Source organism: Ochlerotatus camptorhynchus, unplaced genomic scaffold (assembly GCF_037179485.1).
Source record: "Ochlerotatus camptorhynchus isolate MF236.1 unplaced genomic scaffold, CSIRO-AGI_Acam_v1.1 ptg000448l, whole genome shotgun sequence".
NCBI lineage: Eukaryota > Metazoa > Arthropoda > Insecta > Diptera > Culicidae > Ochlerotatus > Ochlerotatus camptorhynchus.
The window spans coordinates 155,973-171,888 of NW_027040934.1; the positions used below are offsets into that span (position 1 = coordinate 155,973).

Below are 15,916 nucleotides of genomic sequence, written 5' to 3' on the forward strand. Positions count from 1 at the left end.
TGTATGAAATTCGTTCCAAACGTAGGCAAACCATGTAGGTATCTTATGGCTTGTTTACGTTTGGAACCACTTATTCGAGGTAAGTGACGATTGTTCGTATTTGACCCCTGGTGGCTACAACTACTAGGGGAAATGACGGCTTCGGCATGACAGACTATTTTCGGCAACCCAAATTGAAACACTATTTTCACTGGATTTTCTTACGAAAACATTTCGCTGAATGTATGCAAACGATTCTTTATGCTTTCAGCTTCAATTTGACTATACTTTTACCACTGAGAAAAAGCAATCTAGCAAGGTTTTCTTGAAATGCAACACACGCACTTCAAATTGTAGCTGATTTCGAGTTGCCGATAATAGAACAGCAGATTTACATGCAGTTCAAATGGAACGGTTGCCGAAGAAAAACCGGTTGCCGACAATACTCGCTCTCACTAGAGAAGATTGGAGCTTTGTAAAAGCGTTTCAAAACAGTTTTTGACAATTCTTTCGACTGAAATTGTTAGAGCAGCTGGCAGCAAAAGATTGTAAACAAACCAATACTGCATATGTGTGCGTTCCATAGAGAAAAAGGCTATAGAAAGAAGGTCGCTGCTTAGGTTGCCGAGAATACGTAAATTCCCCTATTTCAAGGGCAAATTTTCATTATGTCGAAAGTAACATTCGCTCTGATCCGAGAAAAATAAAGTTTTGTTTTGAGGACCCAAAAGTTATTCCTAATTCCAATTAAACACATATAATCTCATATCGATAGCAATATTTAACGTATTAAGCAGGGTTTTAATCATACAAAGCAAAATGCTAGCTTACATTTTAAAAAATGAAATCATCTTAGCAATACACTGTTCGATTTATTCACTTTAATAATGATAAAGCGAAACGACGAATGTACACGTTTCATAGGTTTCTCTGCACTGTTACTTAAGACAAACGGCATCTCCATAGAAATCGGGTGACTTAAGTATCATCCAAAAATATTTTGATCGGAACGTGATTACCTCAAAAAGCAATTTGACTGGTAAATAAATTTAAAAATAGGATGTGAACCTATATTTGAACAATAGGGGAAATGCTTTTAATGTTGGCCTATGGATCTAAGATTGGGCCCATCGCTAAAAACCTGCTATTTATCAATTTTATCTAGATGAACGCGTTATTGGAACGGTACTAATGGATATTTTTGGTCACTATTGAAAATTTAGTCGATTGCTGAATTTATGCATGGGCCCAAATTAGGGGCATTTAGGCCGACATTACATCAATTTCCCCTATATAGTGTAATAGCAGGAGCATCGATTGACATTGATAGCTCGACTTTGTTTACCTTTGTTACTTTCGACGTAATGAAAATTAGCTCTTGAATGGATCAATGAAAATGCTGAGGTTTTGACAGAACTATGCTGTGGCTACCACAGTATTTTACATATGATCGTTCATATACAGTAGCACCAAAAGCATGCCGTAGTGGGTTCTAAACTGGAGCATCTAAAGTGATCCATTTGCAAGTGGATACGTGAAACTAAGGTTATCTGTCACCTTGACGGGGACTTGTTAAACCCATGGTGGGTACATTGTGATTCAGCTTTTTCACTATATGGTCGATAAGATTGCGGGAGGGGGGGGGGGGTGGGGTGTTTGTTGAAGATGCGGATGCGGTTTTATAGCAAATTTTAAACAAACTCGGTCGCTGTCCCATACAAAAATTCAACATGGCTGAATCATGAATTTGACACATTAGAACACCTACATCTAGTCACCTTGGTTTAACCTATAGGAGGTTTTGTAAATAGAATGGATCATTTTAGATAGCTGAGTTTTGAACCCACCACAGCTTTCATTTGGCGCTACTGTATACGGACGAACCAATGTAAAATACTGTGGTAGCCACAGTACGGTGCTGTCAAAACCTCAGCATCTTCAATGATCCATTGACTGAAATTAATCAGATATCCGTCAGCATTATATATAAGTCATCATTTAAAAATATGCCCGCCAGTTGTTTTAGCAATTTTGCTACTTTATTGACTTTCTAACAGTCGATGCTATTTTAGACATTTTCAAATCCATCCAGTCGTCTTTTCGGTGGTAAATTTTACAAGTTATGCTCAAGTTACAGGTGCCCATTCGCAAACATTGGAAGATTATTCCCGCTGTTGTTTTCCATAGAAGAATCATCATTCTGTATATTCTTGATCAGTGCTCTAGCCTCACACAACGTAAGGTGTTGAATGTTTTTCTGAAACAATTTATTTGAATGAGATTAATTTTAGAAAAATATCCCACGAACGGCAATGCGCTGAAGTTTCCTAAACTTACCGTCACGGCAGCACATAAGTTCGTCATCGAGCGCCAGATGACAGCACATTCGCTTGTCGGTTGGACCGCTTCCGCCAGTGACCGCTTGCCTGCATTCCAATCGCGCGAGAAGGTGACTTGTGCGTACGAAAGCGACGATGTCAGCACCACACAAAGCACGATGACGCAGATAAGCTTTTCCAGCAGTTGGCTTCTGCAATAATATGTGGAAATTATGGAAAAAGTTGTATATATTGGCGACATGTTCGTTTAAGGGAGGTGAAGTTTTCAAATGATGAACTAGCCTACGGCTAAAAATCACGGTAATTAAGAAAAAAAAAATGCTTCTCAGTGTTCGTGAGGTAGTGGATCAGATTAGGCTTCAAAAGTAATATGGTAGAGCACAGTTGGATAAATTTCTGACATCATTCGGAAAATAATCTAAATTCCTATGATTCACACTCATCACATATTTCAGCATTTTATTCAAATCTTTAGCATTCCACGTCAGGATTTGTAAAGATGGAACATACTGTGAATTCATGTTATTGTAATCTGAACAGAATTAAGTCATTTACTGGATTTAGATCTAATTTCCGTTCTATTAAGCTTTACCTCTATTATTCGACGGATTTGAGCAACAAACTAGAATGATTCTAAATTTGCTTATTTTCCCATACACAGCAAAACCAAAAATTACAATCTCATCAAAGAGGAGGCACTTCAAACCACATGAAAAATAAGGTATTGGCATTCGGAAGGAAAGGGGAAAAATCTATAAAAACCCTCTTGTAAGGAAACATTTCCAAAGGTTTGATAGCCATCATAATGAAGTAATTAAATTGGGTTGTTAGTGGAATGCTTAAATAAAACAGCAAAAAAAAAATGTTATCTTCAATTTAATTCCACTTAAATATTTTTGGTATCAATGTCATTAGTGGGAATGACATTGATGAAGACTGCACATTGTAGTCGAAATACGTATCTGTCACAGCGGCGCCGGTGGTGTTGTGGTAAGCGTGATTACCTCTCACCCCAGCAGGCCTGGGTTCAATCACAGTCGGCGCCGCCGGGTACTGAGTACCAATTCTACCAACTCCAGGGATGCAGCTCCCACACCTGGACCCTACCTATCGGCCCATCAACACATGGACCAACGGCTTTACTTCCCGGAAGGTGTGATCAGAGATGTTATGAGACTGCCATATCTGGAGATGAAAATTATTGAATCTCGAAGAAACTGCTCATATTTCATAGAAGGAAAAATCGGCTACTTCAAATTTTAAACTTTTAACGTCTTCAGATGAAAATTTTGATTGGTTTGTTATTTTTCTTAGTCAATATTTGACTAATCTTATTGTTGAACCTTCATTTTCTGCTCAAGTTTCTTTGGTCGAAAAAACTAAGAGAAATCTATAAGAAAAATCATAGACCAAAATTCGTTAGCTAAAATTGTTCTCGAACAAATTGGCATATCTTATTTCTGTAAACAATTTCTACTTTCATGATCGGTAAATTTATCTAAATCCAGGAAATATTTGCAGGTCAGATCAATTTTTTTTTTAAATTTGTTATGCCGCAGACACAGTTCAGAGTGTAGAACATTGTTTTAATGAATTGTCTATGTTAAACTGTGACTATTCTAATTTCGGCCGAATAACATTTGATCTAATGACTTTCTGTCAAATGACCCATTTGACCTAATGGTATTCGGCCTAATGACTTTCAGTATAATATAAGTCGACCTAATAGAATTCGGCCAAATGACATTCGATCTAATGGCCCTATACCAGCGGTTCGCAAACATTTTGTCAATTGCTATCCACTTTGTGAAATGCCATGAGCTCGTGACCCACCAATATTGAATTCAGATTTTGTGAGGCATAAATGACTTAAAAACTCCAAACAAACACAAAAATCCTACAAATTGTCTGAAACACTAAAACAGAATGGCATTGAAAGCATTGAACAAGATTAAAACAAGTTAACATAGCTTAAACCGACTGCCTTGGGTTAACATGCAAAATTATTCTAAAAATGGACATAATTTTGCGAAAATAATGTGGAAACATTGAACAAGTCATTGAAAAAAAACCGACAGAGTAATAATAAATCTAATTAGAAAATCACCCCAAAACGATGAAATAATTAAAAATAAACACTGATTGCGGGTAAAATATCATCGCCAAAAAGTTCTTGAAACGCAAAAATGGCTTTTAGTCGCTACAAAGACCTAAAAACAACGAAATAACATTTAAAACTATCCTGAAAAGCTATTGAATAAATCTTGAAAACCCTGAAATCACCAATAAATTGACAAAATCCAACCACATAATCGCTAGAGTAGTCTATAATTACGATTGGTAAATATTTGTAAAACACCCATAGATTGAGAAACGCTGCCCTATATGGTTTTTACACGCATCTATTTTATTTTTTGTACCACTGATCTAAATACAGAGTTCCTTTTAATATCTAAACTTATACCATATAATGCGTGGATGTTGTAAATTTCAAGATTAGATTTATTAACAAAATTGATGCAGTGTATAAAAAAAAAGTTTTTGATGATTCAATTTTATAGACGTAATAATGTTTTGCTATTTTCATCGATCATAGTTCAATATTACATCTTTTTTGAGGATTGCTTACTGAATTCCGTGAACAGTGCTGAATCTCCATGGGTTTCCGAAGTGATTATCAGTGAGTTGGAAAAATTATCGCACTTTCGAAAGTAGCTATTAGACGCAGTGATTTAAAACAATTTAAAATAGGGATCTTATAAACTGTAACAAACCAAAAAGAAATAGATGAAACAATACTGCCAAACTAAAGTATGGGTAACATTTGGATCACATTATTTTCTAAAGCAATCAAGTCGGAATGTAATGACGGGAAAAGGGTAGTTAACCCTAGCAGAAACATAAACTCATTACGGTTTGTTATAATTCAAATGTATACATCAGATGTAACACAAATATTTCCCTCTATAATATAATCCAAATTTTAACGTGAAGCTCGTTCCATTTTAAATTAGTTTTGTAAGTTGTGATATTGCTTATATAGTAATTGTTTTATTAAGCTTATAATTAAGCCCATAGAAAATATATAATTCAATTGAAATTTCTGTTTAGGTTGCTGTAGACAAGAATAATATGAAAGAGAAGGTCGATATTTCACATAATGTGAATGCTGCTCATTTGTTTTTAAAGCAGCATGTTGGGTGGACTGTACATAGTCAAGTAATTGACTTAATAACCCCAATGAATCTATAAGATTCCAACTACGCGACTAATACTGCGTTAATCAAGCCACATTATGAATAAATAATCAACTCAACATATTTATATGAAAATTCCGAACAAAAATGTCATAGGGTAAATGACGGCTTCGGCAAAACCTTATCTATTATCGTCAGGGGGTAAACAACGTCTTTGAGGGCTCAATTTTGGCATGTGGATACGTTGTGTTTTAGAGCATCTATTGGCCAAATTTGGGTACTCTGGGACTTTGACCCCCTGACGATAATAGGTTAAGGTATTGCCGAAGCCGACATTTCCCCTATATGACATATAATGTTTCCAGAAAGTCTAGTTAAGTTGTTAAGTTGCGTTTCTCAATCTATGGGCTGTACTCAGGTGGGTCGCATAAATCCAGAAAACTTGGTCATATGTTTTTTTTTAAATAGCAGCTATGAAACGCAATATTAAAACGATTAAAGGCTCCATAATCCTTGGAAATTCGCTCCTTTTCTCCTTAGCTACTCAGATTCATTGTTCAGCATGTGATTTTTTTTTAGTCAGAAGAGCGAAAAGACGGACAAGTGTCTAGAATGACCTTCCAAAAAAGCTTTTTTTTTAATCATCTTAAGAATTTTCTTCTGGTTTCACTTCGTTTAGAATCTTTTCAGGAAACTTCTTTTAGAAGCTTTTTCTATAGAATCATCTATTAGAATAAATAATAACGGCCAGGACAGTAAATTTGAGTAGCTACGTAGTAAAGGAACCTATATGAAGCATTTCATCATTTTAATGTTACTAAAACCATTTTCATGCGAAATTTATCTGATTATGACTCAAATTGCACTACCATAACAGTCTATTGATTTTTTTGTCAAGGAATGAAGTTTAACACAGGTGACGTTTAATCGCAGCCTTATTTCTCATTATCGTTTCGAAATTCCAAGAGCACGAATATCAGCTCTTACAAACATGTAGTAGCTTTTGTGCTGTAGAATATTTCACTACTGAACTATCACGGTAATGACGGCTATTTGTGGCCTCTCTGCACTTTGTCCTTAACTTAACTTTAACTTCTCGACTATAGCTTATTAAGCTCACATTTCAGTAGATTTTTTTATAGTCCCAATAAAAACTGGACATTGACTAGCTTTTGTTTATCACTAAATTAAAATTAATAACCGAACTTAAAAGCCTTCTAATCACCTTTGAGAGAACATTTTCTGATAGATTTCTTTCACGTCACTTGAACCGGAAAACAGGAGAAAACTGATATCACAATAGCTCTCAAATGTTTCTGATGGATATCTGCAATGAAACTGATGCTGTCCTGTGTCCAAGCACTCCTTTTTATATCTAATTCAACAAATCATTTCAATACCACTGTATGTATTGTTCCTGTTCCAATTGTTGCATTGTCCTTCTATTTTTTTTTGTCATTGACGTTGTCATGGGAGACAACCATATTTCATTATGATAAAATATGTAAATATGTGCTGACAGACGCTAGCATGGGAGCGGGAAAATCCTTCGTGGGAAACTGAACCGATGATGTTTGGTGTTGGACATCGATATAGGACGTAATCGATATAGACAGCTTTGAACTTCAAAGTGGCAGGATCTTCCATTCGGAATGTTTGTTCAATTTTCTTACGGCTCAGATATAATCCGATTGACGCGTTTCATTTTCAAGGGTGGCTATCGACATATAACCAGGTGATAATATGTAAGTTTATAGTAGCGTTGTTTAGGACTGCATTTCCGAGGATTAAGGTATAGGACTACTGCTGTATTTTGAGTAGGTGTAACTATCACAGTAAAAATAGCAATATTCATCATCGAAATGCGTTGCGATTGACGTCAATATTCCGATTTACCGCACACAAAATCCCACTAAAATAACAAAATAATGCGCCATGATATTTTTTTTTAAAGCTTTATTAAAGAGATTTTTAGCCTTAGGCTAATTCATCTCTAAGCGCCATGATAGTTGTATTGCACCTTCACAGCATAAAAGAAAAACCTCGAATTGTATACATTAAACTAACGTAATTTCTGTAGTCTGGCTTGGATTTACGAAGGGGTGGGGCAAGGACGCCATGACCCTGTCAAATATAATCTTATCTAATCTAACACCAGCACAACCAGTTAATAAAAGCATCCTGTGCCTCCATAATTTTTTATTGTCTATATGGTATATGTTGCACATCAGAGATTCACAAAATATATCTAAACTACCAGGCCTACTGTGCAGCACTTAAGGGGTAAGAGGATTCTCGAAAATCTGGCGGTAGTGGTAAGCGTGATTTCCTCTCACCCTCAAGGGTCTGGGTTCAATGCCAGTTGGCACCGCCAGGATTTTCTGAGGCATACAATCTCTGGTCACGCCTTCCTTCGGAGGGCAGGGAAGTAAAGCCGTTGGTCCCCGGTTCATGAGTTGATGGGTCGATCTGTAGGTTCTAGGTGTGAGAGCTGCCTCCCTGGCGTCGGTAGCACTGATACTCAATACGCCAATCTGAAACAAATTTTACATTGCTATCCGTATGCCTGTTAGTAAAAATAAAAACCGCACAAAGTGAGTTAGGCCATCACCAAAAGTAAGACAAGCCGACACCGGTGGTGTAGTGGTAAGCGTCTCTAGCCACGTTTTTCTTCGGAAGGGAAGTAAAGCCGTTGGTCCCGGCCCATGTGTGTTTGAATGGATGCGATATCCTACGCAGTTGTGGAAGCTGCCTTCCTGCACATTCGATTGCTGTCAATGGATGACAATGCATGTCCGTCGGTGATTGGTATTAGATTGCAGAACAGAGACCGAGCTTAAATAAAGGAATGAATAAAAGTAAGACAGGTGGTATTCATTTGAAACGCTAATAACTTTTCGGGGTTAACTCGGATTCACATCCGGTCTTGAACCAAGATGTTCCCAATACTTCTAAGGTTGTACACGAAGAAGTTCAAATTCAAATTCAAATGTTGGCAGGGTGTTTCTGACCCCACAAACTATCATTCGAGGGGGTAGAGTTTGAAAACCCAGACTTTGACTCTTTTTTTTCTTCACATAACGCTGAAACACTCTAGTTTGTACACTGAAGTCTTTTTTACACGGTTTTTTACGCGGTTTTTTAGCATGTTTTTTTACGATTTACACAGTACGTTTTTAACGATTTCTCGACAACGATACAACCTATCGACTTGATTCCAATCACATTATCCGTTTCAAGCTATAGGTAATCGAAAAAATCACAATTTTTGGTGTAAATACAGATTTTTTGTAAATGTCTGTATGGACCATAGCATGCTATAATTACAAATCCGGAGTGATTTGAGATTTGGGCGTAATTGCTTTTGTTAACAAACACGTCAATCACCGATTTCTCACGAATAAAAGCTAAATCTCGAAAACTAATAACGCTGTGAGGAAGCGGAATGATTCCTCTATAATTTTTTATAGTTTGTTTATGAGATTGAGCTATAATTCAAGAGAAATCGGCAATTGACGTCTTTGTTTACAAAAACAATTACGCCCAAATCTCAAATCGCTCCGGAAATAGCATCAAAATCTGATTTTTTTTTTAAATATTTAAGCACGTGAAAAATCAAAATTTTGTAGGTTGTTTTTACACGGTACATATCCCCCATGTAAAAAAAGTCCTGAGTGTAAACACAGTAAAAAATCAATTTTGATATCACGTCAAAGTGGATGCACTTCAATCGTGTCAAAAATATGGTGTAATATTACTTGCCAAAAAGAACAAAATTATCATTACGCTGACATTACGCTGCTTTTACTGCATTTGTTTAGTTTTGTGGCCATAAAAATGACATGATATTTTCGATATGATTGAGGTACATCCTCTTGGATGTAATATTAAAATTTATTTATTGCGGTATAGGAATTTCAAGATTTAATTATAAAGTGCCCGATGTATTATTTTTTTTTCCTTGGATTTGTTTTCCGTCAATATTGTTTTCCGTGCTGAGCACCAATGCTACCGACGCCAGGAAGGCAGCTCCCACACCTGAACCCTACCTATCGACCCATCAACTCATGAACCGGGGACCAACGTGTTTACTTCCCTTCCGAAGGAAGGCGTGATCAGAGATGTTATGCCTCAGAACATCCTGGCGGTGCCGACTGGGCTTGAACCCACGCTTACCACTCACCACCGGCGCCGCTGGATATATTCCCGTATAAAAAAGAACCATAGAGACACGATGAAATGTATTGTAACCATACAATAGAATTTATTGTATTTACAATAAATCATATTGTCTACAACGATAAAATCACCATATAATGTATTGTTTTCACTATATAATCTATGGTAAATGGGTAAATCTACAATAGAACAAGGGGGTTGTTATGTATCTTAACCATAGGAAAAATCACTTTTTCCCGAACAAAGATGAGCCATTTACCACTAATTTTTTTGTTGTTCTATTGTTGAAAGTTCTTACTACATGGGACGTATTGTAAATCTATTGTAATAACAATATGATACAATTTCTTGCACAATATACTTACAATAAGATCGATTGTTGGCAATAGATTTTGATGTAATTGTATTTTATTTTATGGTAATTGTATTGTTATTTTTTTCCGGGTTAAGATGTCCGACATTTGAAGGCGTAGTAAAGAACGGTATGTAAAATCTGACAATTTTGATACAATTGTAAAAAAAAAACAAGTAGTTAGAAACTTTAAGCTAATCTGCCACGATAGGCAACATATTAACCCTCTCTTTCCACAGGTGATCCACAATTTTTCGGTCCACCTCATGTTTGTCAACCCACCATTAAATTCAGTACTTATTGAAGCTTTTCAGTGTGCTCATTTTGACCGTCTATATGTGTTCTTGAGAGTTCAATTGACCAACCATTGAATAACAATCAAAATGCCGTTGATTTTAAACAAACTTTGTTTCTACGGTTTCGATAATTTTAGGATGTGTGGAACATCTTTTGTCTCTCAGAATACACTAAACAATTACAGTAGTGCTACGCTTGAACACCGAAGAGATAGTTTTTTTTTTAAAGTTATTATCCTTTGTATTTCATATCTAAACGGCAGGTAGCGAGATTTGGTCTGTCTCATAGTAGGTATGCATGGGGAAGCAGGAGAGTAGCTAGTAGCTCTCATCAATAGATAGCAAAAAAAAAGATTTTATCCTGGGTTGGTTGGAAGTCCCATCCAGTTTTCGATTTTCAGAGTTGGTTGAAAATGCTATGTAACATGAAGCCTTATGTGATAATTTATTAGCTAGAGAAAGGTCTAAAGGGGGTAAGTAGATAGTTCCGCTAGAGTACGGCAGTATCAAAATTGAATAGAAGTTGATACTGAGCGAAGTGCCATTAATGTGACAGTACTAGCGTTTGACTAGTATTGTCGCATTAATGGCCCTACGCTCATTTTCAACTTCTATTCAATTTTCATACTGCCGTACTCTAGCAAAACTACCTAACCCTCATCATACCTTTCTTTAGTTAATAAATTATCACACTAAAGCTTCATGTTAGATAGCATTTTCAACCAACTCTGAAAATCTCAAACTTCACGTATGAAGAAACATAAAAACACTTTAAATGATTTTATCCAATTCTGATCCAGACAATCGCTTTCGCTGTTTCTTCATATGTTGACCAACTTCAGTGAATAAATGTTCAGGTGGAACGGATTATACAGAAATCGTCAGGGAATTACGCAATCGGGTACGTATAGTTTCCCATACGGTGGTTCTAGGCATCAAAGGCGTATTCAGGTATTCTCTCAATCCCACTGGAATTCCAACAGCATTGTCTTGAACGAGATATTAATTTACATCTAAAGCCATGTGGCCGTGAATTGATTTATTCTTGGTGTCCAATATTGACCGGTACCGGTTGTTGAGCTAACTACTTTGATAAGTTCACATGTTAGGAACTGCTTGTTATTGCAATTCGACCTTTTTGAAATATTTTGAAATAATAAACATAATTTTCATCTACACTAAGATATTCAGGAGATTAGAGTTCCATAGCATAGCCTGTATAGTGTGTGAAAATATAAATATTATAACGCCTTAAGAGACGAACCAGCCCAAGGCTGAAAGTTTCTCTAATAAACCTAAAAAATGATTATAACGCTTGAAATTTGAAACAAGTTGAAAATTTTAAAATATGATTTCTAGGTAAAAGTGATGACAGGAATTATGTTCATGCAAGTGACGTATTTTTAGCTGGCATTTCGTTAACTTCTCCAATAGCTTAAGTGTCTTACAAACTTCTTTTAGAATGAAAAATTAATCAGCTGAAAGCATTGGTGGGCACATCGGGATTGTAAGTAAAGCTTTAAAAACATAAGCTACAAAAACACTCAATTATTATCATTATTGAATTCCATCGAGTACGGACGTTCAAACCACAGCTACAACCAGACATTGAAAATCCTTTTTACAGTCATCTTTTTGTATGTCCCTCGTTTCTGTTGAAGCCGTCTTATTTGATTTGATGAACCTGATGATTTACATCATTCTTTTGATTATGTTGATCAGTGATTCCTCTAATGAACTGTCTTGTATGACATTGCACAGATCTGACTCTTCAATTTCATCCACTTCAATAATGGAATATGCTTCGCTATACAGAGTAAAGGATTTAATGGCTAATTGATTTATTGAATGCACGGAGCTTGGAATATGACAATTTTCACCAAACTTCAGCTTCACTGTGCCAAAAATATTTGCACTTGCACCATGGCACACTGGGGCAGAATGGTACTTTTGTTGAAAAAAAAAACGTAGCGCTCCACCCTTGCTTCCAGGTTTGGTGTATTCGGCAAAGTTGTACAGGTAGATAAAATTCTAGATCACGCCATTCAGATTGTGCATCCTAGCAACAAAGATTCTTCGGTAAACTTGTATGTTTCATAATTCTTCACAACTGTTCCCAAAACGACAAACTTCCTAGACCTACTGAGAATGAGATATTCACATAACACATTATTATCATTTTTTTTATTTTTTACATTCTCAATCCCAGGAATTGTTTACTCAAACGATGTTTCATAAACATTCTCAGTAAAATATCTATTTTATTTGGTGAATCGGTTGATTATCATTTATTCATATAATCTGTTCGATGGTCATCAAAAACGGCCACCACACAGTTGAAGGTTCCGGTGGACAATGGACAACAAATCTGGCTCGACGGACCTAATTGCCAAAAAATACGTACATTCTTAGAAAACTCTCAATTAACATCCGAGGAAGTGATCAAAGCACATGAATTTAAGTGCAAGCGCAACATTTCAGTTGGGACATGATACCCAATACAAAGAAGATAGCCTTTCAGCACATCTTGGTATACGAGAAAGGCAGAAACATGTCAATTTTAGACGGCTATTAATAAGAAGCATATATATCACCTTAGCAAGAAATGCAGTGCACACGTAATTATGCAAATCAAAACGCCCAACATGACTAAAGACATCTACCTTTACCTTTTTCCTAGCATTATAGGAAAATTCGCAACACGAGCAGTGCTAATGCTATTTTTTTAATTTGAATAATTATTAATCAGCCTGAATTTCCTAGGAATGCAATGAACTCTGGAAAAAAAAACATAGATAGAGATCATGGCTGTGCAGATTCCTATTCTTGTCGGATGGATCCAATAATAGCACTTCCTCTCGGCATGTTCTACCATCACAATGCATGATCGCCGAACGTTCTTCAGCTGAAGAACTGCTGTTAATTATGAGTCTCATCGATGAGCACAAGTAAGCGGAATGACGGCTTGCTATGACATCGCAGCAGCAGTGGCGCTTTCTTCGATGGGGGACCATAGCTGGTGGCATTACAATGTAATTGCGTCCAGCCGGCTAGTCGGCCGTCGTCGGCTCGGAGATTCTCATCTCAGATAGAGGCACGATGTTTACACCGGGGGAACTCGCGGCAAGCATAATTACACCGGGAATGCCGTTTATGCTATTCTTTCATGATGACGAGACGACGAGATCGCCGCACCGGAATGCTGCGAAGAACGGTTTCTTAGCAATTATGATAAACGAAAATAGTTCTTGATGGTAGATAATGGTGCGAAGTGATGCTCGGTGGTATGAAGGTTGTCATTATCGGGAACTCGTATGGATAATTTTTAATTTTTCTCCCGTTCACCATGCACGGCTGCTATTGACATCGTGGCCATATGTCAGCAACATAATGGGATGACTTTCAAAAAGTTCACTGTAAGAGAGTCATCGCCAATGTTATTACAGAAAATCATCATAGTGGTTTGCAAACGTTCGATGAACTGACTAAAACTTAATGTTTGGGGCTCATAACGGGTTTAGTGACTGATTTATGTTGGATCAATAAATTTTATTTGACTGGTGCGAATATATCACATAAGATCCAACATTATTCAATATCTCCGTATAATTCAGACCATTCGTTGAAATTATGTAATGATTTCTGTGACCCTCAATCCTATTTAATTCTTTTTTTCCTATTATGGATATTCCGTTCCAGCTGTTACTTCTCGCCTGCTTTCAATGTAATGTTGTGTGGGAATCCCCGAAAATTACCAACAACAAAATTCATTGTCCGAAGTGGGAATCGAACCCACCGCCTTGCGCAGCCTTTACTGTCTTAGCTAAGGGAGGTCCAGAAATCTCTAAAGAAAATAAAAAAGATATATAAATATTATGACCCCCCTTTTAGCAAATTTAAGGTATAGAGGATTCGAGCATTTTTGATGATCCAGGACAAATTAAACTTTTCGAAATAATGAATTTATTAATTTGATTTCAATATGCACTTCAAAACTATCAAGGATCTGGACTGAGACAAAAAAAAACATTAAGGCAGTCAAAAAAAAAAATCTAAACCAAAAGAAGCACTTCTTTAAAAGATCTCGATATGAAAAATATGAATCAGTGCTGCAAACCTCGAACACAGACACACACGATGATTTTGACAAATCAGTTTTCGTCACTATCACGGAATGAAAATCATTTTCAAGAGATACTAATTTCAGCACCGTAGTGAGTGTTTGCTACGCCCTTGGCAAACCATAAAAATTACGACCCTTTCCTTATTGATTGAATCTGGCACCAGGTTTCCAAATAGAGGGAGTCGCTTTTATTGAAAAATCTATTAGCATTCATAAAACATAGAATCATCCGCAGAGCTTCGTGAAATGCTGCCTGCATTAAAATAGGATTCTTTACTTGCAGCTCATCTCAGAATTTTCTGAGTATTCTTCAAAGAATTATTGGAATGAAAAGAAACGGAACCATATACACTGAAGTCTTTTTTTACACGTTTTTTTTTACGCGGTTATTTTTTAAACGGTTATTTTTACACAGTTTTTCGCGCTTTACACGGTACGTTTTTAACGATTTCTCGACAACGATACAACCTATCGACTTGATTCCAATCACATTATCCGTTTCAAGCTATAGGTAATCGAATGACATACTAAGAAAAAAAATCACAATTTTTGGTGTAAATACAGATATTTTTAAAATATGTCTATATGGACTATGCTATAATTACAAGAGGGCTTCAAAATCCGATTTTTTTAAACACATTTAAACATGTGAAAAATCAAAATCTCGTAGGTTTTTTTACACGTTTTTTTTTTTACACGGTACGCATCCCCCGTGTAAAAAAAGGCCTGAGTGTATTTATCTTCAGCGACACACATTATTAAATTTTTTTACAATTTTTAATTTTTTTTTTCTGATAAAATTTCGCTTTTGCCGGCGCTGGTGGTGTAGTGGTAAGCGTGACTGCTTTCTCACCCCAATGGGTCTGGGTTCAATCCCAGCCGAGGGCGGTGGGATTTTTCTGAGGCATAAAAATCTCTGGTCACTTATTCCTTCGGAAGGGAAGTAAAGCCGTTGGTCCCTGCCCATGTGTGTTTGAATGGGTGCGATATCCTACGCAGGTGTGGAAGCTGCTTTCCTGCATATTCAATTGTCGTCGATGGATGGGATGGCAATCGATGTCCGTCGGTGATTGGCACTAGATTGCGGAACAGAGACCGACGTTAAATAAAGGAAAGAAGAAAAAAAAAAATCGCTTTTATAATAAATTAAATTTATAAAATCGTATCACCAATTCTGAAACACTCTGTAGTTTTGGTAGTGTTAGTTTTTTGTAGTGCTTAACGGACACCAGAGATCAGCTCGTAAAATTATTGACTGGTTAAGCCTAGTATACAGATCGAAGCGAAACGAAAATTGAAGCACGCGAAAAATCATGAAATTTCGCTAGCGAAAAAGGTTGTGAAAAAATTTTTGTGGAACATTTTCCAGTTTCCTTTTTTCGCAGTTTACAGTTCATGTGAATTAAGGGTGACGGTGGTGTAGTGGTAAGCGTGATAACCTCTCACCCCAG

The 15,916-nt window shown here is 36.5% G+C and overlaps 1 protein-coding gene across 1 annotated transcript; it reads right to left on the reverse strand.

Moving 5' to 3' along the window:
• Positions 1 to 2,024: 2,024 nt before the first annotated feature.
• Positions 2,025 to 6,824, reverse strand: LOC135711975 (adipokinetic hormone/corazonin-related peptide-like). Its single transcript, XM_065234950.1, has 3 exons — positions 6,741 to 6,824; positions 2,317 to 2,509; positions 2,025 to 2,236 (listed from the first exon to the last, which is right to left on the reverse strand). The coding sequence occupies exons 1-3, from the start codon at positions 6,752 to 6,754 to the stop codon at positions 2,111 to 2,113; spliced, it is 333 nt and encodes a 110-aa protein (XP_065091022.1). The 5' UTR covers positions 6,755 to 6,824; the 3' UTR covers positions 2,025 to 2,110.
• Positions 6,825 to 15,916: the final 9,092 nt, after the last annotated feature.